This window comes from Planococcus citri, chromosome 1, assembly GCF_950023065.1.
Source record: "Planococcus citri chromosome 1, ihPlaCitr1.1, whole genome shotgun sequence".
Taxonomy (NCBI): Eukaryota; Metazoa; Arthropoda; class Insecta; order Hemiptera; family Pseudococcidae; genus Planococcus; species Planococcus citri.
This window is the reverse complement of record NC_088677.1, coordinates 87,102,872-87,128,992: the sequence shown is the minus strand read 5'-3', so window position 1 is coordinate 87,128,992 and position 26,121 is coordinate 87,102,872. Positions and strand designations below refer to the sequence as shown.

At 34.3% G+C, this 26,121-nt stretch overlaps 2 protein-coding genes across 2 annotated transcripts in view; both read right to left on the bottom strand.

Moving 5' to 3' along the window:
* Positions 1 to 25,676, bottom strand: part of LOC135839711 (uncharacterized) — a 30,754-nt gene extending 5,078 nt beyond the window's left edge. Inside the window, exons 1-6 of the mRNA XM_065355863.1 lie at positions 25,264 to 25,676; positions 7,311 to 7,397; positions 2,535 to 2,636; positions 2,241 to 2,299; positions 781 to 1,105; positions 548 to 670 (exon numbers count right to left, since the gene is read on the bottom strand). Of these exons, the coding sequence (XP_065211935.1) occupies positions 548 to 670; positions 781 to 1,105; positions 2,241 to 2,299; positions 2,535 to 2,607 (580 nt within the window). The 5' untranslated portion in view covers positions 2,608 to 2,636; positions 7,311 to 7,397; positions 25,264 to 25,676. The remainder of the gene's footprint in view (positions 1 to 547; positions 671 to 780; positions 1,106 to 2,240; positions 2,300 to 2,534; positions 2,637 to 7,310; positions 7,398 to 25,263) is intronic.
* Positions 24,270 to 24,998, bottom strand: LOC135842973 (E3 ubiquitin-protein ligase SIAH1A-like). The gene has a single exon (XM_065360678.1). The coding sequence runs from the start codon at positions 24,964 to 24,966 to the stop codon at positions 24,295 to 24,297; it is 672 nt and encodes a 223-aa protein (XP_065216750.1). The 5' UTR covers positions 24,967 to 24,998; the 3' UTR covers positions 24,270 to 24,294.
* Positions 25,677 to 26,121: the final 445 nt, after the last annotated feature.

Genomic DNA, 26,121 nt, shown 5'->3' with positions numbered 1-26,121 from the left:
TGCGAACTATTTTCAATACGCTACGAAGTCAACTGCAGGGAGATTTCAAGTTGTTTAGGAGCGTCCAGTGATTTTTTTGAAAATTACTCGAGCCTCCAGTAGATTTTTGAAATTTGAAATTCCCACAACATTTTATCAAATGGAGTTGGCAAGCTGAAATTTACTTCGCAAACTGATTTCAACACGATATGAAGTCGACTGCATGGTGGTTTCAAATGGTTTTGAAGCTTCCAGCTACTTTTTGGAAATTTCAATTTTTCAAAAAACGCCATACAACCTTTCAAAAAGTTGCGGGAAGCTTCAAAACCATTTGAAACCACCATGCAGTCGACTTCATATCGTGTTGAAATCAGTTTGCGAAGTAAATTTCAGCTTGCCAACTCCATTTGATAAAATGTTGTGGGAATTTCAAGTTTCAAAAATCTACTGGAGGCTCCATCGAAAAAGGCACTTCAGCAGTTGAAATTTTTTCCTGATATGGTTTAGAAGATATTGGCTTTAATCTGACTATTTTCTCCAAAATAGTATAAAATTTTTGTTTACTTACTGTTTCTTATAATCGCATAAGTTAATTCCTGGAATTTCTCAACAATATTAAACATCATCGAACTGAAGAAGTTACCCGTGTCGCTTCGTAATTTCGTTACTGAACCGTGTAACTTTCCGTATTCTGAAACAAAAAAAAAACAAAAAACAAGAAAACGATTAATTACCTAGATATACGGTAGTATTGACTGCAGTCTTTACGGTTACACGTGAGTAGGTAAAGGTATTACTTACGGGAATTAATATTCTTATTGATGTCTTCAAGATTGGCGTTCAGATGTGAGGTAGATTCAACTTTGAGCAATTCGACGTCTTTGCGGAGTAAATCGATTTCGTGTTTGAGGTTATTTTCTGTTAATTCCAACTTGTGGGTGATTGTATCGAGTTTTTTGATAATCTCCTCGTTATTCGGATTCAAAAACAGGATAGTGTATCTTGAGAGAAAGACGCAGGTGCCAATAACGCACGTGGCCATCAAGTTATTAGCGGTAACGTTCTTTTTAACAATTTCGAAAGCTAAATTCATCAATAACGTAAGTGCCATTTTGCCTTCGCGAGCCTAAAAATAAAAAATACATACTATTGTCAAACAAATAATATTGAATTTTTGGAAAAGTAATTTAGACTGTTGACATAAATGGTGTTAAGGGTGTAGTTTAGTAGGTATAGGTAAATGAGTAGGTAAAATATGACGAATTCTATTTTCCAAATTACGCAAAAACGGGCGAATGGATCTGCCTCATTTTTGGATATGTTGTTTAGAAAGGTGATATCTCGGCGAGTACGAAGCTGTTTTTTCAAAATTTGCTTTAGAATAAAAATATTTTGGATTCAAAGTTGCGTAATTTAGGGTCATTTTCACGCCAGCATTATTCATTTATGAGACAATATTTCAAAAAACCGAGCTCGTACTCGCCGAGATATAACCTTTCTAAACAACATATTCAAAAATGAACATTATTTGATCATTTTTGAGCGTGAAAAATGGAAAATACGAACACTATTTTGCCGACTTTCTATGGATTAACGGCGCCATAGAAGTAGTTTTTTGATAAAGTACCTAGTCAAATGGTCGTAGTACGTAATTTTTACCAAATTGCTATAAGAGAGTTGTGTTTTGTTTGCCAAAACATCCAAAAAGCAATAATTTTTGTCTTATTGTCAGCCTAAAAATTCCTCTTTTTGTTTTAAAATTTTCTGAAGTACCTAATTAATAAGTTCTGTTTTTTTACAAAATAGCTTGAAAGCTTGTTTTGTAAAATTTCATTTTTCCCTCCCTCCCCCCACCCCATATTTCATTTCTATATATTTTTATGACAATTTTTTGATATTTTTGAAATTTACTTTGGATTAGAAATTTGTAAGAACATTAGGTATACGTACATATTTTAAAAAATTGAAAAAAGAAAATCATTTGGAAAATCAAACAAATCCTCCATTCATTAAAAATAATTTGTTCAAAATACATTCTCAATAATTAAATGATTTTTCGTTCGCGAAAAAATCAGTAGTTTGTCTATTGATAACATTGAAAAGTAGAATTTTTCACTCTCGATTTGGCAGCCAAATATTTTTAAATAAAAATTACCCATTACCTATTTTATCGGATTTTAAGAAGCTAAACTACACCCTAAGGGGAGATGAGAGGATAAGCAGTTTTGTAAGTTGGTTTAATTAAAAAAAAAAAAGCTTACCTTTTCCGAAACGAAACTAATCAGATTAGAAAAGATATTCTTCTTTCGATCACGTCCGCCTGAAAGAACAGAAATTAGATTTTACAATATGTACGTTTTAGTGGTGGAATTTCGACTTACAATTAGCTAGGGTGGGAAATTTCATTCACACTAGAAAGTAGCTACCTTATTTTGCAAAAATGTAATTTTCCAACTCCCACCCACCAAAGTTGTTACCTCGGGTGAGAAAATAATTCCATATCCTTGGCAGTAAATATAATTCCTACACACAAATCTAATAAAAAACATGCTTACCTTGTGCCGAGCGACGAGGACGTCTAGTAATTCGCGAATTGAGTTTATCTTGTCGTTTACTAACGGACGGCATGTACCTTAATACTCTATCTCTTTCACTATCTGAAACATATAGAAATGCGCATTTAATCTTCGAGTCATCAAACACGGGGTATTTGTATCTCAAATACATGTACATTTTTTCATGAAATACGCCAGAAAGAGGTAAATTCAAACTTTTTTTGATGTTTGAAACTGAAAATTGAATTTTTTTGAATTTTGATTTTTTGTGAGGAGTTTATTTCATTGAATGAAAGGGGTTTTTAAACTTTTTCAACAGATACGTAAAAATAGGGGTCAAATCGGTCAACTTCACCAATCAAAACTTTTTTTCATGTTTTAAATCAAAAAATCTCATTTTTTCGCAAACTTTAAATTTGTTAAAATCAACTTTGCAACATGGTACCATCCCAATTTTGTAATTTATGTTGTTCAGCGTGAAAAGTTGTCCAAAATATATTTTTTTTCAACATTTTTGAGTCAGAACGATATGAAAACTACGTTTTGAAACTTTTTGAGCTAATTTTTTGTACGAAAAAAAGTGGCAGCACTGATTTTCATGATACCACCAAAAAGCCTTTCAAACCCTCTAACTATGGGAAAATGTTCCATTTTGGCAGGTATCGCGGTTATCGAGTAATCCACTACTGAAATGGATCATATTTTAGGTTCACTGAAAACTTTGACACACCCTGGTTACCTCTAAGAATGGGCTAGAGGGCTGCGATTTGCGCCATTGGTCATCCCCTCGGAAGGTCTTTCCACAGGAAAAATGTCAAAAAAATCGCCGAACCCACCTACCACTTCTTGGTCCAATTGACGTGGAATGACCCGTTATCATTTTTCGGTCGATTTTGATTAAATTATAGAATTATTTGAAAATTTAGAAAAAAAGAAGGACCTCCGACTTTTTTGAAAAGGAAGGACCAATACCTAGGCAAAAAGACAAACTTTTCCTGACCTCCTGGATCGGAAGGACTATTGGACACCCTGTATTTATAATTTTGGCAAGAAGAACAAAGATTCCTTCGAGATTTTGGCAAAAGGTATAACTTTTTGAAAAATATGATAAAAGCAAGACTTTTTTTTTTGCGATTATGGTATAGGGAATCGGAATAAGCTGGTTTTAGTTCAATTTTGATTTCAAAAAAGCTGGGTTTTTATTATGAAAAATATCTTACAATGCAAGAATCGAACTGTAACTTTACGTATTTCAGTTCGACTCTTGTATAGTAATATACTATTGAAGTTTCTACAAAAAAGTATTTCTTTTTTCTTCAATTCTGGCAAGAAGAACCAGTATTTTTTATGAAATTTTTCAGAGAGGCATAACTTTATGGCGAAAATCAGAACATTTCTTTGCTATTTTGGCAATGAAACTGGTTTTATTTCAATTCTTAATATAAAAAAAATCAGGATTTCTTTGTAATTTTTCCAGAATAGCAAGACTTTTCAAAAAGCACGACTTCTTCGCAAAGGAACTTTAAATTTTCACAAAATTTCATCAAATGGAGATGGAAATCTGAAATTTACTCCACACTTCAATTTTAACACCCTCTGAAGACGATTTCAGGTAGGGTCAAGTCATTTTAGGGCCTCCAGCGACTTTTTGAAAATTCCTGAAGCCTCCAGCAGATCTTTGAAAGTTTAAATTTTCACAAAATTTCATCAAATAGAGATGGATAGCTGACATTTACTCTACACTCCAATTTTAACACCCTCTGAAAACGACTTCTGGTGGATTTCAAGTCATTTTAGAGCCTTCAACGACTTTTTTGAAAATTACTGGAGCCTCCAGTAGATTTTTGAAACTTGAAATTTCTCCAAAATGTTATCAAACCAAGATGGAGAGTCGAAATTCATTCTGCACACTAATTTCAATACGCTACGAAGTTGACTGCTGGTGAATTTCAAGTCTTTTTGGAGCCTCCAGCAACTTTTTGAAAGGTTGCATGACGTTTTTTTGGAAAATTGAAATTTCCTAAAACTAGCTGGAAGCTTCAAAACCATTTGAAACCACCATGTAGTCTGCGAAGTACATTTCAGCTTGCAAACTCCATTTGGTAAATTAATGTTGGGGAAATTTCATGTTTCAAAAATCTACTGGAGGCTCCAGTAATTTTCAAAAAAGTCGCTGGAGGCCCTAAAATGACTTGACCCTACCTGAAATCGTCTTCAGAGGGTGTTAAAATTGAAGTGTGGAGTAAATTTCAGATTTCCATCTCCATTTGATGAAATTTTGTGAAAATTTAAAAGATTCAAAAATCTGATGGAGGTTTCAGGAATTTTCAAAAAGTCGCTGGAGGCTCCAAAACGACTTGAAATTCACCTGCAGTACTTCGTAGCGTATTGAAATTAGTTTTTAGAATGAATTTTAGCTTTACAACTCCAATTTGATGGAAATTTGTGGGAATTTCGAGTTTCAAAAATCTGCTGGAGGCTCCAGAACTGCTCAAAACGGGTTGAAACCGTTTCCAATCGATTTGGCATGTCGAAAATAGGGTATATCCCAAATTTCAGCTTTCTTGGTCAATTTGGTAAAATTTTGATTTTTTCCCTCATTTTTGGCCTAAATTCGATTTTCAAAAATTCACCAAAAATCGAAAAACGCACTTTAGCACTTGAAATTTGGACAGGTGATAAATTTTTGCATGATCTTTCGATCTACCTTTGTAAAGTTTGAAAAAGTTCGTGCAAGTCCTATGTTAAAACGCAAAATCTGCGATTTCGGCTGACCTGTCAATCAAAATGGCCGCCATTTTGTAAGTAAGGCCAACTTTTTTTTTGGCAACTTTGCATTAAAATGTTCCTTAGGATGTCCCCTTTAAGAAAAATGTTGTCCCGGAGGATCGGCGGGGGGGTGCAATTACTCCTATTGTCATATGCCGGACTATTTTAACCAAAGTTTTGAGCTCCTGAATTCATTACAAGAGCTGATTTTATTGAATTTTCAAATTTTTCAATAGCATTTATAAACCACCGGATGGACAGAAAATTTGATTTCTGATGATGATTCCGGATCTGGCCGGCGGTAGTATCAAGCATGGATCCTTCGGCCAAAATTTCAGCTACTCAAGTTCACGTGGTGGGGAGAAACAGTCATCTTTCGAATTCACCAAAAATAAGAGAAAAAACAGTTGAAAAAAACTGTTTTCTGACTGGAAGGCCGGATCCGGCTAATCTAAAAAATTGCATTTGGTCAAAATTTGAGCTCTGGAAGTTGATACGCGGGAGAAATGGGTATTTGTAATTTTTTTCCGTTTTCTGAGTTATTAAACAGCTTTAGCTGTGTACACAAAATTTCAAACGCTCGCCAAAAATGTAAAAATCAACTTGAGCAGCTTAATATTGGGGGGATGAGTGTTTTTTGAGGTCCTCTTTCCAGCAGTCTGAGTTTCACTCAAATTGGAGGTTATCATTAGGGGGGGGGGGGGGGTTCCCTTGTAAGTAAACGATGAAATGCAGCAAAAATTCTGTAAATCATCACCAAAATTACCTAAAGTCATTAAAATCACCAAAAAATGTCGAATATTCATTAAAATTTGACAAAAATGTGTGAAGATTTGTTGACAAAATTATATGAAAACACTCGAAAAAGTATTAAAATCAGTAGGTAGGTACCTACCCAATCATTAAGAATTGTAAAAATTAAATGAAATTTCAGTAAAGTTCGACAAAATGCAAACAAAATCAATTAAAACCAGGGAAAGTTCAAAAAATAGTAAATTTTCAAAACCATGATATTATTTTAAGTAGGAATACTTCATTTTGAGATTTTAGTTTGGTCAAAATTCGTAAATTTACTCACTTACTCTGAATAAATGAAAGTTGATAACTAAGCACCCCGCATTACGAACTTGAAACTTTGAAAGAATAAAATGTAAGTGGGTACATGGTTTATTAGTTGTTGTGAGGGTACCTATGAGATGTATTTTGTTACACATTGATGAGAATTATTAATTATATCGAGAACAAAAGCAATTTTTTCCACTTCAAAATGATAATTGATAACTTTTTCGAAATTGTTTTTGCTTTTGAAGATTTGAATGATAAAATATGAAAGTGGCCAGAGAGGTTTATGATGAAAAGAACGAATTTTCTCATTCTTAAGTACAGGTATCAACGAAAACTATTGATACGCACCCTACATTTGAAATGCTTCAACTAAAATTTGTAAACAATCAAATTTTAGGTCCGCCATTGTTAATATCAACTAATAAAATTGAATAATTTCGTTACAAAACTACGCAACGAATAATGAACCGATCTATTCAGAATTCGGAACATAACTTCTCAAGATTACAATGATGGGTGCTACGAAGCCGTTTTTTCGAAGTTTTCGTTTCCAAGCGTTATATTTTCAAGTGAAAATAGCTCATTTTTACAATATTTAAAATCATTATAATTAATGTATCAAAGTAAATTTCTCAAAAAGGGCTTCGTAGCACCCAAGACTTCATCCGTCTAAACAACATATCCAAAAATGAAAGTTATCCAAACAGTAGTTTTTGCGTAGTTTTGTAATGAAAATTGAAGGTTTTTATCTACTCATTTTACCTACTAAACTACACCCTTAAATCAAAAAAATCAAACTTTCACTGATGACCTTTTTGATGATTTTCATGACCCGGTATAGACCGAAAAGTCCCAATTTTTCGACTTTTCGACCAGCAAACAACCTGATTGAAAGGATTCGGGTGAAATTTTGATTTTTTTTTTTTGAACAATATCACTCACCTTAATAGAATAGGTATCTGTATATTTTCGACGACAGCTAGCGAGCAGCGACTACTTCTTCCGGATTTCGTCAAAATAATTAATTTTCTGTAACAACACAAGCAAAAAACAAAAAGTTAGCATCACTTTGAAAAATTTTTATATACCAGATAATTACTGACAATCTACAATCTACATATTATAAGCGAAATACTGGGAATAACTTTCAAGCATCGAGTTATAAATTACGAGTATGCCCACTCGTTCTCCGGTCTTATATCATGATGCATAGCTGAAGTTTCTAGCTCAAACGTCGAGTTATGAATTTTCCACGATAAATTTCGACGACGAGTTTACACTACGTGGTATAAAGATAACTTTGTTAGCATAGTTTTATGAAAAAGAGCCTCGTGCTCAGGTGGGGGGGGGGGGGGGATTTTCGAACAAGTTCGGATAAATTCTCACATTATTCTGGGAGAAATTTTCAACTTTCAAAATTCGAAACATTTTCATCCAATTTTGAGAAATTTCAGAAGATTTTCAAATTCACTATCTGGCACACTAATTCTTCAAATTGAACGATCCCACTTCCCCAAAACCGGATTTTCGAACGAGTGTGGATGAATTTTCCCACCATTTTAGGAGGATTTTTCAACTTTCGGAAACATTTTCATTCAATGTTGAGAAATTTTAGAAGATTTTCACAATCTCTATCTGGTAGTCTGGTCCTTGAAATTGACCGATCCCACCTTCCCCAAATCTGAGAAATCTTCACAAAATCATCAAGTTGCTTGGATTAAGATTCACGCAGAAATATTTTTGATCAGACCCTCTCTTCGAAGTGTGCTCCCCTCCTACAGATTCTTCAGCTTCCTCGAGATGAGAATTCGAATAAAAGAGTTAGAAAGCATTCGCAACTATGCAGTATGCATGGCATATTTATTTTTCAGATCGAATTATTTTCTCGACTTGAACGAGATTTATTTGAATCCTCAATCACCTCGAATCCTGAACTCTCCTTCGATAAAAAATTCATCAATTCGGTTCTCGTTAAATAAGATCAATCGTTGAAAATTTCCATTTTCGTGAGGTGCACACGTTAGAGTAAAGTACGCATATGCGTCGGAGTCGTCGGAGTCAGTAGCGGTTTCGGAAAGTAACGTTACCAGCGACGATGCATACGAGTATACAATAAATTATATGTATGTACTTACTATGTACATACGCGTATATATAATGTACACCATAAACGTATACCATCACTCCTAACTCTCCAAAATGCGCTTTCAAATAATTTTTTCTCTATCGCGTATTACGCGTACGTATGTGCATTAAATCGCTACACCACCGTCGTCGTCAGTGGCGGACTGGGTCGGTTTGGGGCCCTTGGCGGATGCACTGAATGGGCCCCCAAAACTTTTCCCCTCCCCTCTTTAGAATCTTTCTCGTTCTGTTTTTTCCCAGGAAGTTGCGCTATTGATTTTTGCTTTTATCTTTGTATTCAATACCTACATATACTTAGCAAAAAGATTTTTTGAGGAGTGGGGGGGGGGCGAAAAATTTTCCATAAGAAAAAAGTAGGTACCAAGTTTTTAAAGTGAAATAAAAGATGAAATGACAATTTTGTCAATTGATAAAATTTGCATTTGTGCTTATGAAAAATTCTTATTTTATGTTTTAAATTTATGGAAGTTTCAAAAATGGATTTTTTTTTTGATTTAGAGAAGAGATAGAAATTGACTCAAAGAGAGCGAGGGCAAAAGCTTTTAAAAATTAGTTATTTAGAGAGGTGAAAAAACGATGTTTTTAAACAATTTGTTCACTTTTTTAGCTCAAAATTTTAGAATTTGAATGACTGTTTTTTAAAAATGTCAAATTTGAAAATGAAAGGCAAACACGCCAAGACCGGAGTGAGAGAAAAAGCTAGTTTCTATAAGTAGAAAAACAACGTTTTTTGAGGTGAAAAGTGTTTTTTTTTTTTTTTTTTGGTTAGAACATTTCTTGAAATTTGAATACCTACCTGATATGTAGATTTTTATAAAAGTTTGATCTCAATTTGAAAAAAAAAACACGACAGAGTCCTACGTGAAGTGAGGGTAGAAAATTTCAAAAATTTGTATTTTGAGAGGTAAAAAACAAAGCTTTCTGTGGTGACTGATGACTTTATTTTTTTGACCACGCAATTTTAGAATTTGAATGTAAGTATACGAGTATACTTACTAAAATTGAAAATTTAGATTTTTAAATACATAAAAGAAAATAGTGGGGGGGGGGAGGCCGCATAAAGATTAATTGCACCACCCTGTCGATCCTCCGGGACAACTTTTTTCTTAAAGGGGAGTCCTAAGGAACATTTCTAGTCCTTGTTTTCAAAAAAAAAAAGGGGCCCTACTTACAAAATGGCGGCCATTTTGAATGACAGGTCAGCCGAAATCGTAGATTTTGCGTTAAAACATAGGACTAGCCTAAAATTGTTTAAACCGTACAAAGATAGATCGAAAGAGCAGGCAAAAATTCATCACTTGTCAAAATTTCAAGTGGTAAAATGCCTTTTTCGATTTTTGGTGAATTTTCAAATATCAAATTTTGGCCAAAATGTGAGAAAAAATCAAAATTTTACCAAATTGACCTAGAAAGCTGAAATTTGGGATGTACCCTATTTTCGACATGTCAAATCGATTGGAAACTGTTTCAAACCGTTTTGAGCCGATCTGGAGCCTCCAGTACGTTTTTTAAACTCGAAATTCCCACAAAATTTCATCAAATGGAGTTGGATAGTCGAAATTTACTCTGCAAACTAATTTCAATACACTACGAAGTCGACTGCTGGTGGATTTCAAGTCGTTTTGGAGCCTCCATCGACTTTTTGAAAGGTCGTATGGCTTTTTTGGAAAATTAAAATTTCTGAAAAGTAGCTGGATGCTTCAAAACCATTTGAAACCACCATGTAGCTGACTTCACATCGTATCGGAATTAGTTTGTGAAGTAAATTTCAGCTTGCCAACTCCATTTGGAAAAATGTTGTGAGAATTTCAAGTTTCAAAAATCTACTGGAGGTTCCATTAATTTTCAAAAAGTCGCTGGCTGCTCCAAAATGACTTGAACTCACATGAATTCGTCTTCAATGGGTGTTAAAATTGGAGTCTAGAGTAAATTTCAGCTTTCCATCTCCATCGATAAAATTTTGTGAAAATTTAATTTTCAAAAATCTGCTGGAGGCTCCAGGAATTTTCAAAAAGTCGCTGGGCGCTCCAAAACGACTTTAAATTCACGTGCAGTTGACTTCGTAGTGTATTGAAATTATTTTGCAAAATAAATTTCAGTTTTTCATTTCCATTTGATAGAATTTTGGGAAATTTGGAGTTTCAAAAATCTACTGGAGGCTTCAGAACTGCTCAAAACGGTTTGAAACAGTTTCCAATCAATTTGGCATGACGAAAATAGGGTATATTCCAAATTTCAGCTTTCTTGGTCAATTTGGTATCATTTTGATGCAGTTCTGGAGCCTCCTGCACATTTTTGAAACTCGAAATTCCCAGAAAATTTCATCAAATGGAGTTAAATAGCCGAAATTTACTTTGCAAACTAATTTAAATACGCTACGAAGTCGACTGCTGGTGGATTTCAAGTCGTTTTGGAGCCTCCAGCAACGTTTTGAAAGGTCGTATGGCTTATTTGGAAAATTAAAATTTCCGAAAAGTAGCTGGAAGCTTCATTTTTAAGCCGTGCAAAGATTGGTCGAAAGATCAGGAAAAAATTTATCACTTGTCAAAATTTCAAGTGCTAAAGTGCATTTTTTGATTTTTGATGAATTTTTGAAAATCAAATTTAGGCCAAAAATGGTGGAAAGAATCAAAACATTATATCAAATTGACCAAGAAAGCTGAAATTTGGAATATACCCTATTTTCGACAGGCCAAATTGATTGGAAACTGTTTCAAACCGTTTTGAGCAGTTCTGTATTCTCCAGCACATATTTGAAACTCGAAATTCCCACAAAATTTCATCACAATGGAGTTGGAAAGCTGAAATTTATTCTGCAAACTAATTTCAATACGCTACGAAGTCAACTGGGGAGGGGGGGATTTCAAGTCGTTTTGGAGCGCCCAGCGACTTTCTGAAAATTCCAGGAACCTCCACCAGATTTTTGAAACTTGAATGAAAATTTCATCCATGGAGATGGAAAGCTGAAATTTAAACTACACTCCAATTGTAACACTCTTTGAAAACGAATTCATGCGGGTTCAAGTCATTTTGGAGCAGCCAGCGACTTTTTGAAAATTACTTGAGCATTCGGTAGATTTTTGAAACGTGAAACTTTCGCAACATTTTTACCAAGATGGAGTTGCAAGCTGAAATTTACTTCGAAAACTAATTTCAATACGATATAAAGTCGACTGCATGGTAGTTTCAAATGGTTTTGAAGCTTCCAGCTACTTTTCGGAAATTTTAATTTTCCAAAAAAGGCATACGACCTTTCAAAAAGTCGCTGGAGGCTCCAAAACGACTTGTAATCCACCAGCAGTCGACTTCGTAGCGTATTGAAATTAGTTTGCAGAGTAAATTTCGGCTATTCAACTCCATTTGATGAAATTTTCTGGGAATTTCGAGTTTCAAAAATTTGCTGGAGGCTCCAGAACTGCTCAAAACGGGTTGAAACAGTTCCCAATCAATTTGGCATGCCGAGAATAGGGTATATTCCAAATTTCAGCTATCTTGGTCAATTTGGTAACATTTTGATGCAGTTGTGGAGCCTCCAGCAACTTTTTGAAAGGCCGTGTATGGCTTTTTTGGAAAATTAAAATTTCCGAAAAGTAGCTGGAAGCTTCAAAACCACTTGAAACCAACATGCAGTCGACTTCATATCGTATTGAAATTAGTTTTCAGAGTAAATTTCGGCTTGCCAACCTCATTTGATGATATTTTGGGAAAATTCCAATTTTCAAAAATCTACTGGAGGAAATTGGAGTGCATAGTAATTTCAGCTTTCCATTTCCATTTAATAAAATTTTTCGGGAATTTCAAGTTTCAAAAATTTACTGGAGGCTACAGTAATTTTTAAAAAAAATCGTTGGAGGCTCCAAAACGAATTGAAATTTACCTGCAGTCGACTTCGTAGCTTATTGAAATTAGTTTGCAGAGTAAATTTCGGCTTGCTAACCCCATTTGATGAAATTTTGGGGAAATGGCAAGTTTCATAAAACTACTTGAGTCGCCAGTAATTTTCAAAAAATCGCTAGGGGCTCCGAAACGACTTGAAATTCACCTGCAGTCGACTTCATAGAGTATTGAAATTAGTTTGCAGGATTAATTTTTGCTTTCCGACTCCATTTGATGAAATTTCGTGGGAATTTCGAGTTTCAAAAATCTGCCGGAGGCTCCAGAACTGCTCAAAACGGTTTGAAACAGTTTCCAATCGATTTGGCAGTGTTGAAAATAGGATATATCCCAAATTTCAGCTTTCTAGGTCAATTTGGTGAAATTTTGATTTTTTCTCACATTTTGGTCAAAATTTGATTTTTGAAAATTCACCAAAAATCGAAAAATAAGGCACTTTACCACTTGAAATTTTGACAAGTGATGCATTTTTGCCTGCATCTTCAACAAAGCACCCATTTTTGAACACAAGCTGTATTCAGTACAAGTGTTTCTCAGATTTTATCCAGCTCTCTCAAAAAACACTTTCACGATTTGGGAATAATTTTTAGATGTACTGTCTTTCCAACGATGCACTTTCAACATTTGAGAATTGTTTTATGGACACTTCCGACTCATTTTTCAATTGGTTTCTGAAGATGAAAGCAATAAAGATCTGCCATAAATCGTAATTATTGTTTACCTAACTGACAATGGAACCTCTCGAGGTATCGACCGTCAATTTGAACCAGGTTAGGATTTTTGGAAAAGTCCTGCGATTTGAAACCCTCACAACTAAAATTTCGGCTACTCACACTAAAATTGATTTATCGATTTTTGGCGAATTTTCGAAGCTTTAAATTGATTATTTTCGGCGATTTATTTTCAAAAAAATGTATATTTATGCATACAATAAAAATGGCGGAAATTTATAGTCCTGAAACTAATAATTATCAACTCTACCAAACGAAAATTTTAAATTTCTGGCCATTTTTGGAGCCTCCAGCGCGACTTTCGATTACCCACTCCTGAATTTCAAAGTTTCTCCAGAAGAAATAGGAATAAATTTTACCAATATTGAAAATCGAGTTGTGATTCATTCGAAGCCGCGCAGAGAAAATCCGGACCCGGGGGGGGGGGAGGTTGAAGAAAAAAAATGAGTCACACTATTTGAAAGGGAGGGAGGGGTGCATCGTACTTTCGCCGCAATAATCGAAATTTTAATGTGCTGAGCACTGTGGTAGGATGAAAAATTTTTGAAAATCTAGTGCAAAAATGAAGTTTGCAGTATTTATATTATGCTTTGAGTAATGATTTGTGAATTTTCCTGTTTAATTTTCATGTTCTCAAAATTGTTGAAAACAGCATCGCGAGGGCAACAATTTTTGAAAATTTGCGTTTTGAAAAGTAATAATATTATAATCGTCATTGTGTTGAAAATAAACACGCATTCGAAGCAAAATTTGTGTAAATCTAAAATATGAAAAGAGAAACAAAAATGGAATAAAATCAAACAATTTTATTCAATTTTTCCAAGGGCCGGGTGAAATTTCCCCTTTTCTTCCTCTTTGAATGGGCTTGGGTTTATTATCGACATATTTAACAAATTTTTCCACATTTTAAACGATGATTTTCCGACGAACGTCTCAAATGCGTTTTTTTATCAGCATACTTTGTAAAGAAAAAAATTCAAAAAATCAAAAATTTCCTGTTCGAAGGGAAATTTTTAAAATTTGTACACATAGGTATACAAATTGGTAATATCGATAACTCGTACTTGCTGATAAAAAAAAAATTATCACGACTGAACTGACATACAATCTATGTTCGAAGATTATTATTTACGCGATAATTTACAGCAATAGGTACGCCTGCACATGGTGGCAAACGAGGAAAAACCACGTGTTCAGGAAAAAAAATGGCAAAAATATAGGGCAAATTATCGAATATTTACCAATACCGTGTTGAGAACAAAGGAATTTTCCAGGACTGGATTACCTAGTACATTGGATGAAAGTATATACAGTAGATAAGAAAATTTACTTTCAATTCGATAACTGATTGGATGGTTGATCAGGAAATAGAAAGGAGAGGCAGAATACAGGAATAAGACAGCTACGTAAAATCAAGGTCTTTTGATCGTTGAAGTTCATAAAGATACTCACCAAACTGTCAAAATTGAATTTTTTGAACAAATTTCGGCATTCCTGTCTCCCCCTCTTCTAATTTTCAAGTTTGGAAGACCCCCATCCACAATCCCCTCCTTTCACTGAAAAAAGAACTCAAACTTTTAAGGAAATTTTCCACCTAGAGCATTGCCCATTTGAAATCCTGTAGGTATTGCTATTTCAAAATATACCTAATAATAAGAAAAATAAGTGAAAAATTGACAAAATGAGATCTAAAAGGAATTATAGGGTATTGCGTATGGATTTTAAATGTTAAAAAAATATGTATTTAAATGAATGAAGAAATCCAACAAGAATTCTCAAACGTTAACAAGGGAATCTCTAAGTCACCCAGACATATTTTTTGCTCATTTAGTCATTTTTCAATCAGAATATAAAAACCCTGCATGGAGGCCCCCCCACCATCCAAAAAATCAACAGCCCATATCAACAATTGAGGGTCCCAAAACTATTTTTTCCAAACTACACAAAAATTTTCAAATGACGGAAAAAATTGAAATCTTGGAAACGTATGCTTATGTTTTCAGTAACAAAAGAATTACAGAGGCTCAATTTTGGATTGACGGGGGGGGGGGGACATTTTTCAGAACGTGTAAAACGTCGCAAAACACACTTCCTCCCTCTCTCTCTGTATATACTAAAAAGTAACCATTATTTCAAAACACAATGATAACGAGAATATGACATACATTACCTACATAAAAGCGAATTCCTCAACAAAGTGCACATTGAGAATGGTATTTATCGTTCATCGCATTTAAGCATTCCCTACATCGTTTCAGCAACATGCTCATCGCATTTAAGCATTCCCTACATCGTTTCAGCAACGCGTACATGCGCGCGCACGCGTATATAAGTAGTTTTCGTTTTCGCTCAAATTTGACATGTTTTTAGCAAAAATTACACCAGCTAGTGTAAACTCAAAATAATTATAGACAGTAGTCCCAGTGTCTATACTATTAAAATGTATGAGCCGCAGACGATAACGATATGAATAGGGTGGAATCTGGAAGTATTCGGGGCTGAAGGAAGTCGAGGGAAAGAGAGAAAGCGGTTTAGGAACGAATGGAATGTAGGGTAGAAAGCATCGACAAAGGTCGATGGTAGAAAGAGAGAAAACACGTGTGTATGATAGAAACAGATACTTAGAGGACTGGTTTGGATGTGGTGAAAATGAAATGTGTAGGAGTGGATGGAATTGATGGATACCGGAAGTCGAATGTGCAGTGTACTATGTACCCACAAACACGGCATGGTTCTCTCGAACAAATGAACAATACGTATTGTCGTATTGTGTTTGGTTGTTATCTAGAGAATATGACCAACAAAGAACATTCCCAGAGTTGTAGCTGCCCATTCGCATATTTTGGAATTTTAGAGCATTTTTTCCCCCTGAAAAAAATTGTGGTCAAAAATATTCTTATTTCCACACTTGGGTAGTTAAAATACAACCAAGAAAAAAACATTCCCAGAGTTGTGACTCGCTAGTTGCACACTTTGGGATTTTGGGGGATTCCTCAACCCCCCCCCCCCCCACTTATGTCAAAATGAGACCTTTAAATGAGATTGTAAATCAAATAATGCGGCTACTAATAAAATAGAAAAAATAAATTAAAAAGTTGAAAGTGACATTTCTTGAATTTCCTTCCTTCGTTGATTCTTGCCCCCCCCCCCTCCCAATGAGAAACCAACTACCAGAACTACATAATAGTTGGGGGGCCCGCATAAGGATCACCTGCACCCCCCTCTCGATTCTCCGGGACAACTTTTTTCTCAAAAAGGAAGTCCTAAAGAACATTTCTAGCCCTTGTTCTCAAAAACAAAGTGGCCCTACTTACAAAATGGCGGCCATTTTGATTGTCAGGTCAGCCGAAATCGCAGGTTTTGCGTTCCAACATAGGACTTTCACGGAATTTTTTAAACCGTACAAAGGTAGATCGAAAGAGCAGGCAAAAGTTCATCACCTGTCAAAATTTCAAGTACTAAAGTGCCTTTTTCAAGTTTTGGTGAATTTTCAAAAATCAAATTTTGGCCAAAATGTGAGAAAAAAATCAAAATTTCACCAAATTGACCCAGAAGGCTGAAATCTGGGATATATCCTATTTTCGACATTCCAAATTAATTGGAAATGGTTTCAACATGTTTTGAGCAGTTCTGGAGCCTCCAGCAGATTTTTGAAACACGAAATTCTTACAAAATTTCATCAAATGCAGTTGGAAAGCCGAAATTCATTGTGCAAACAAATTTTAATACGCTATGAAGTCGACTGCGGGTGATTTTCAAGTCGTTTTGGAGCCTCCAGCGATTTTTTGAAAATTACTGGAGCCTTCAGTAGATTTTTGCCTCTGCACTTCAATTTTAACACCTTCTGAAGACGACTTGGAGCCACCAGTGACTTTTTAAAAAGTTTCATCGCGTTTTTAGGAGAATTGAAATTTCTAAAAAGCAGCTGGAAGTTTCAAAACCACTTGAAACCACCACGCAGTCGACTTCATATTGTATTGAAATTAGTTGGCAGAGTAAATTTCGGCTTGCTAACCCCATTTGATGAAATTTTGGGAGAATTTCAAGTTTCAAAAATCTACTGGAGACTCCAAAAATTTTCAAAAAGTCGCTGGATGCTCCAAAATGACTTGAACCCACATGAATTCGTTTTCAAAGAATGGTAAAATTGGACTGTAGAGTAAATTTCAGCTTTCAATCTCCATTGATGAAATCTTGTGAGAATTTCGTGTTTCAAAAATCTGCTGGAGTCTCCAGAACTGCTCAAAACATGTTGAAACCGTTTCCAATTGTTTGGAATGTCGAAAATAGGATATCCCAAATTTCAGCTTTCTAGGTCAATTTGGTAAAATTTTGATTTTTTCTTACATTTTGGCTAATATTTGATTTTTGAAAATTCACCAAAACTTAAAAAAGGCACTTTAGTGCTTGAAATTTTGACAGGTGATGAACTTTTGCCTGCTCTTTCGATCTACCTTTGTACGGTTTAAAAAATTCCGTGAAAGTCCTATGTTGGAACGCAAAACCTGCGATTTCGGCTGACCTGTCAATCAAAATGACCGCCATTTTGTAAGTAGGGCCACTTTTTTTTTGAGAACAAGGGCTAGAAATGTTCTTTAGGACTTCCTTTTTGAGAAAAAAGTTGTCCCGGAGAATCGGCGGGGGGGGGGAGCAGGAGATCCTTATGCGGGCCCCCCAACTATTATGTAGTTCTGGTTGAAGAGATTTTCTTCTGACGAGGGAGGGAATCTCTGGGAAGTTTGGGTAGGTATTTTCATCTACGAACCGAGTAGAAGCGTTGAAAACTTGTTTCTTTGTTGATTTTTTTTTGTTGGACCTTGTCGAGTGATTTGGCAAATTCTTCATAGGATCGGTATGAAAAGATTGCGGAAATGGTTAAAATATGGTCGATGAAGAATTATGGATAATCATGAAATGAAACATGTGATTAGGATGGTTGAAATGAAAGATTCAAAAATGTGATAAAATTAATTCATAAAATGAATTTTTGAAATCTGTTAATGAGTATTCTCCGAAAGATTTTTTTCAAAAATGTATGATGACGAAGAGAGTTTTTCGAATTTTTCCCTTCTAAAATCAATTCATATTCAACATTTTTTGAAATTTAAAAAATTGTCAAATTTTTGAAAATTTTAACATTGCAGTCTTCTTTTTGATGTGCACATTGACCAGAACCTAAATGTACATACAAAAAAATCCCAGTGAGGGAAAATAAATATTAGTTTTTGAAGAACCGTACTATGCGTATTACTGCATTTTAATTATAGAATTGCGTTTTGAAAGTGAACCTCTCGTTTTATGCCAAAAAGTCTGGACAAACAAAATGGTATACTTTATACTTGAAATTTTTTTCAACAAATTTGGATTTTTATTTTTGAAATTTTTCTCGAGTTTTCAATGAGTTACAACTGAAATATTCCATTTCATTGTATTTTTGAGAATATTTTTGCAATTTTTTACTCATTTTTAAAATTTTTTGATACATTTTAATTCATTTTGAAATTTTTTGGCAATTGTTTGCTGTTTTTTTGTAAGTTTGAAAAATATTTTTAATACTTTTCATTCCCTCACAAATTTTTGCGAAAATAATTATTTTAAAATTTCACGATTTTGTACTTGTTTTTGTGATTTTTATAAAGAAATAGCAACTGAGCATTTTTTTTTCTTATTTTCAAGAATTTTAATGTTGTTTAACAGTAACATTTTTCTATACCTTTTTTTTTTTACAATTATTTCAGTGTTTTTTCGGAGATTTTTCTTCACCGTTCATTTATGCAAAATTCAATGTGTTTTTGTTGTTTTCTTTTGCATTCTGAAAACTTTTTTGGTACTCATTTTTGTGTTTTGTCAGTTTTACACATATATTTTTTGTACTATTTTTCATTTTACTTTAATGATTTTCTTCAAAGAGTATCTGTAATTTCGTCAAGTATGTATAGTTTCATATTTTTGGAACTGACTTAACAAAACGTTTACATTTTTCATTAATTTTCACCATTCTTTTGAGCATTTTTTTAAATGTTTTTTCCTAAAATATTTTGCAATGTTCTTTACAATAATTGCAATAATTTTCTGAAAATATTTTCGTTTTTTCAATTTTATCACGTTTTGTATGGATTTTGTTTTGTGGCAACCGATTTTTTGGAATTTTCTAAATTTTTAAATGATTTTTCAGTAGTGAATTTTGTGTCTTCTATAAACTACATATTTATAACAGTTTCTGACGTTTTGCTATTTTTGTGCCATTTTTATATGTATTTTTCCTTAGTTTTACCATTTTATGTGATCTTCTAGCAAATTTTTTAGTTTTTTTTTGTTTTTTTTTTTGATTTTTAAAATAATGTCTAACTGAAAGTTAATCCAAAAGCTCTCAAAGTTGTAATGAACAGAATATGAGCACACTGTTTATATGTGTACAATTTTAATGTTTTTTCCAGAAATTTTTTCATATTTTTTTGAGAATTTTATGATTTTACACTTGATTTTTTGTATTTCTCTAGAAGTTTTCGCTATTTTTCAGTCAATTTTGAGATTTTTTTGAGCTGTTTTTATAAATTTTCTTTTTTTCAAGGTTTTTATTTTCACAATTTTTAATGTTTTTGGGTATTTTTTATTCTGTCTTTTCGTAGTGAGCTCTTGATATTTTAAATTAATTTTTGATTGGAAAAGCCCCGTATCTGTTTTTTGAAGTAGGTATACCAACAGAAAATCAACAGATAACCTGACAAATTTTGAGATAAATTTCTCAAAAGCTTACGAACTCGAACTCTGGAGTGCTTTATCGAGCTTACTTTGTATTAGTCGGGGAGCCCGCTTAAGGATCTATTGCACCCCCCACCTCGTCGATGCTCCGGTACAACTTTTTTCATAAAGGGGGAGCCCTAAGGAACATTTCTAGCCCTTATACTCAAAAAAAAAGAAAGTGGCCGTACTTACAAAATGGCGGCCATTGTGATTGACAGGTCAGCCAAAATCACATAAGTATTTTGCGTTTCAACACAGGACTTGCACGACATTTTTCAAGTCGTGCAAAGATAGATCGAAAGATCAGGCAAAAATTCATCACCTCTCAAAATTTTACCAAATTGACCAAGAAAGCTGAAATTTGGGATATACTCTATTTTCGACATGTCAAATCGATTGGAAACTGTTTCAAACCGTTTTGAGCAGTTCTGGAGCCTCCAGAACATTTTTGAAATTCGAAATAACCACAAAATTTCATCAAATGGAGTTAAATAACCGAAATTTACTCTGCAAACTAATTTCAATACACTACTGTGTCGAATGCTGGTGGATTTCATTCAAAACCATTTGAAACTACCATACAGTCGACTTCATATCGGTATTGAAATTCGTTTTCAAAGTAAATTTCAGCTTGCCAACTCCATTTTGATAAAATGTTGCGAGAGTTTCAAGTTTCAAAAATCTACTGGAGGCTCCAGGAATTTTCAAATAGTTGCTGGACGCTCCTAAACGACTTGAACCCCCCCCCCCCCTAGTTGACTTCGTAGAGTATTGAAATTAGTTTGCAGAATAAATTTCAGCTTTCCAACTACATTGTGATGAAATTTTCGAGTTTCAAAAATCTACTGGAGGCTCCAGGGCTCCAGAAACTGCTCAAACCGGGTTGAAACAGTTTCCAATGATTTTTTGAAAAAATCACTACTTTTTTCACTACCTTTTCTCAACCAAATTTTCAGAATGCCATCCACTCGGCCACCCCCACCCCCCCTCCCCCCCCACAAAAAATTAACAAAGTCAAATTTTTCACATTGAAATTTTTTTTAAAAAGTTGATCCATGGAAAAAAATTAGTAATTTTAATCAAAATTATTGAAAAAAACAACACAAATAAACGAGTTTATTACATTCGTTATAAGACAAGGTGTCAAACAAAATTTCAAAATAAAAAATCAGGACTTTAGCAGGACATTTTTTAAACACTAGAGATTTTATAAAAAAAGGAGCTGGCAGGAGGCTGAATTTTAAATTAAGAATTTTTCGCTTTTAGTTTTCCAATGTCTTCAACATCCCACGATTTTTTTCAAGCAAGCCGATGTCGAAAATTTTTGATTTTTTTCCACGTTAAAGGTTCGTGCTGATGTAATGAAACTGAGCGAATAAAAAACTTTTTTTTAACAAACCAAATTTTTAATTTTGAGAAGGAGGTAGCCTACATACGTGTAAAAAACGATGATTTTTAGTGTGACCAATTGGTTAATTATAAAAAGATTATTACTTTGCTTCAAAATTTTGAAATTCAAATAATTTTTTCTTTGAAAAATTCAAAATTGAAAAAAAGCAAACGAGCCCGAGCGAAACGAGGACAGAAGCTTTCAAAAATGCATGTTTCGAGAAGTGAAAAAAAATTTCTTCGTGCAGGGAGAAGTTTATTTTCCTGATTGAAACTTTGAACATTTCTTGAATTTGAACAAAAGTTTTTCACGAGGAAAAGGAGTAAACAGACCGAGCGAAGCGAGAGCAAAAGCTCTCAAAAATGTGTAATTCCAGCTCTAAAAAAGTCGACAAATGAGCTCTTTTCTACGGAATAAATATCGAGAAAAAGGAACGAATTTGAATTTTTTCATTTTTTCACTACCTTTTAAACAAAATTCACTACTTTTTCACTACTTTCACTACCCATTTTAAAAATCACTACTTTTACACTACTTTCACTACTTACACTACCTGTTAGATACCCTCACACAGTACATACATAGTGTATTGAAATTAGTTTGCAGAGTAAATTTCGGCTATCCAACTCCATTTGATGAAATTTTGTGGTTATTTCGAGTTTCAATTAAAATCTGCTGGAGGCTCCAGAACTGCTCAAAACGGTTTGAAACAGTTTCCAATCAATTTGGCAAGTCAAAAATAGGGTATACTCCAAATTTCAGCTTTCTTGGTCAATTTGGTAAAATTTTGGTGTTTTCCATGAGAAATGGGCCTTTGAATTTTTAAAAATTTGCTAAAACTTGAAAAATAATTTCAGCGCCTAAAATTTTTGCTAATGGTGTATTTTAAAGTCAACTTTTGAATTTTTTTCGTTCGTTTCAAAAATTTCGATACCGATTGGGATACCTTGCTTCCCACAGGTGTAAATTATTTAAATTTTTATTTTTGTGATGTTGTAAAATATGAATGAATTTTTTAAAATTATCAGCTCCGGAAACCCGCTGACCTGTCCAGCTATGTGTACTGGTATGTACAGCATTTACGTAAACATGTCCCTAATTGAAGCCAAATTTCATTATTTTTCCATTTTTGAAGAATAAAATTTTGAAAAATTCAAGTTTGCTCATTTCACATAAAAAAAAATCAAAATTTCGTCAAATTGTGTTAAAATTTCGAAATTTGACGAATGCCGAATTTTTTATTTACCAAATCGATGCTTGGTCGTTTGAAACCGTAAACTACGCGTTAATTTACATACCATGACCTACAATGCAACCCTTCCACAACTGCATAATTACCATAAACACCTTACAGAGGTAAAATGTTCCATCATAATATTGGGTAACCAATCTCCGCACCAAGGCGTACGTTCACAAGTACGCTTATCGTGAAAATTGTATCATTAACCCCTCACCCCTCCTCTTTCATGATTAGAACATTGTATCTACCGGCGCGGTGCGCCACTTGAACGCGATAAAATACTCATCATTACCTACATACGTATTACGTACGTACGTACGTACGTTACGTAAGTGTAAGTACCTATGAGTATACTATTTCCTGTTTGCGGATATATTTTTCACGATGCCATCATCCTTGCTTAGGTGAATACGTAGGAACAATACTACCACAAAGTAAATAAAAAAAAGGCCGCCTTTACTTTACGGTGTCTGTTTTACCGCCACCAGTGCTTTCGTTACTTGTTTTTCTCGTTTGGCCATATACCGAGTATTCGTGAAATTTGGCACCAGCCAACGAGAACACGGTTCATTATTGGATTATCGCGAATCGTATCCATTAGTAGGAGTTTGATTTAAAATATCATGTGGTATAGGTTTAGAAAAGTGAGGAAATTTGAGTGAGGAATTTTACACGAAGGATTGGCGAGATTCTACGAAGAAAGTAACTGACAAGGGAACCTCTTGAGATGTCACACTCCGATTTGAACGGGACCGCGATTTTTAGAAAGAACATAGTCTAAAACCCCCAAAACCAAATTTTCAGCTGCTCAAGTTCATTTTTCAATTTTTGGCGAATTTTTAAAAATTCCAAATTGACTTTTTGGCGATTTATGATTTAAAAAAAAAAAAAATACGTACTTACTTGATCAATAAAAAAAGGTCAAAATAAGTCCCAAAACTAATATTAATTACTCAAATCTAAATTTCACCATTTCCAGCCATTCTGGAGCCTCCAGCGCAATTTTTCAATTTCTCCAGAATTTTGAACTTGCTCCAGAAGGCGTGAATATGAAGTTGTGCAGCTAAAAATCGAGTTGTATATTACACTCGACCAGTTTAACGAGTTTATCCACATTTGAGCAGATTTTGGGAGTGACACCTCAAGAGTGGTTTTTTTCCAAGCTTTTTTCAAAATTAAAAAATCCAAAAAATCGAAAGATAACAGTTTGTGAGGAAATTTTTGAAATTCGCGCGAATCACTGTGTTTCTTCAAAAACTAACCCCCGGAGCGCAAATTCTACCATTTCCAGCCATTTTAGAGCGAGAGTGACGCCTCAAAAAACCACTCTTGAGATGTCACTCCCAAAATCGGCTCAAATGTGGATAAACTCGTTAAACAGGTCGAGTATAATACACAACTCGATTTTTTAGCTGCCCAACTGCATATTCACGCCTTCTGGAGCAAGTTCAAAATTCTGGAGAAATTGAAAAATCGCGCTGGAGGCTCCAGAATGGCTGGAAATGGTGAAATTTGAATTTGAGTAAGTAATTAATATTAGTTTTGGGACTTATTTTGACTATTTTTATTGATCAAGTAGATACGTATTCAAAAAAAAAAAAAAAAAAATGCATAAATCGCCAAAAACAGTCAATTTTGAATTTTCAAAAATTCGCCAAAAATTGAAAAATGAACTTGAGCAGCTGAAAATTAGGTTTTGGGGATTTTAGACTATGCTCTTTCCAAAAATCGCGGTCCCGTTCAAATCGGAGTGTGACACCTCAAGAGGTTCCCTGAGGAATATTAAGCATGAGAAAAGAACTTGATGAAATTGTACCCGAAGCAAGACTGCATCATTACCCAATCGACAGCACCACGTAGATTGATATCGGTAGCTAGGAAAACCATATCTTCACCTTGCAACGTGGTTATAGACTTATGAGACATCATAAGATGAGCCATAACTTGCTCCAAGCCTCCTTGCCATTTACACGAAGCTCCAGGACAAGGACAAGTGTACGGTCTCCATTCGCACATCTCCTCGTGCTCGACTTTCTCGGTATGCAGTAAAGAAAGCGAACAGCCGGATGACGAATATTTACACGGGAACATGATTGTACTGGCTACCTTCTCCATAGCCAAGTTTCGTATATTACTCAAAGGTCCACGACACGTCGGACTCGGACATCCGGTAAGTTTAGGGAGGCAATTATTGCATACGAGGTGGCCGCTTTGGCATTGCAATATGGGCGGCAATACATAATCAAAACACACCGGGCATTCGAAAAGTGAAGCTAAATCTGCAGCTTGTGGTGTTTGTGTGGTACATGTGGGAATTACTATCGCATTAAGGACTCGCCGTTTGGCCATTGGTAAAGTAATAAGCACTGTACCGCTGCTATTTGCATTATCGTTGCTGTTATTTGGAATAACACTAGCAGCGGGGCTAGCGATACTGCATTTGTTATTCATCATTACTACGTTCTGTAGGTAATCAATATCACTGATACATTTTTTCAGATATTGTCACGATTCGTTGAAATAGAAACTATAACAGGTAAATAATTTGAGTCCAAACATCTTGCAATCAAAGAAGGACTAATTTCACTAAATTATCATCGTTTAAATGGTCAACTGGCTAATTGTAGCTCAGCAACCGAACAGTCATCGTATTTGAATTCGGTACTTTTATTTAACGACTGCAACTACAAAGTGTTATTCCTTATTCACGTTGGTCTTCTCACTAATAGGGTATAACTATGACGAGCTTACCTTGTATCTTCCACCAGAAAATGAGATTTTTAATATGATGCTGATTTCAACTTCTGTATAAATCTTCGACTCCTTCGTACAGTTATAAAACAAAAAACTATTACGGTTGATTAATTAAAACTTCATTAATCTCTATGAAACGAAACGTAGTTGATTATTCTTCCTTCTTAGAGCGTTGATAAAAATGAAGTGAATATAAAACTAGACAGCTGCGCTAAGCGCAGCTGCAACAGTGTGCTTCGCTTATTTTGTTACAAAAGTAAAACCCAATTTCGAAAAGAACAACGCAATTTTGATTTAGAAAGCACAACGCGAATTTGAAAAACAAAGCACAACGCGGTTTTGAAAAAACGCAATTGGGATTTCAAAAGCAGAACACAATTTTGATTTTGAAAGCACAATGCAATTTTAAAAAAAACACAACTTCCAAACAAAGCACAACACGATTTTGAAAAAAGAAGCACAATAAGATTTTTTAAAAAAGAACACAGCGCAAATTAAAAAAAAAACAATTTTGAAAATAAAAACGTAATTCGAAAAAATAAGCACAACACAATTTTGGAAAAAAAAGCACATCGCGAATTTGAAAAAAAGCACAGCGCAAATTCGAAATTAAAACGCGATTTCAAAAAAAAAAGAACGCAAATTTGGAAAAAAAAGCACAATGTGAATTTGAAAAAAAGCACAACGCGATTTCGGAGAAAAGCACAACGCGACATCAAAAAAAAGCACAACGCGATTTCGAAAAAAAACACTATGTGATTTCGAAAAAAGCAAAATAAAGCACAACAAGATTTTGGGGAAAAAAGCACAACGCGATATCAAAAAAAAAGCAAAATAAAGCACAACGCGATTTCG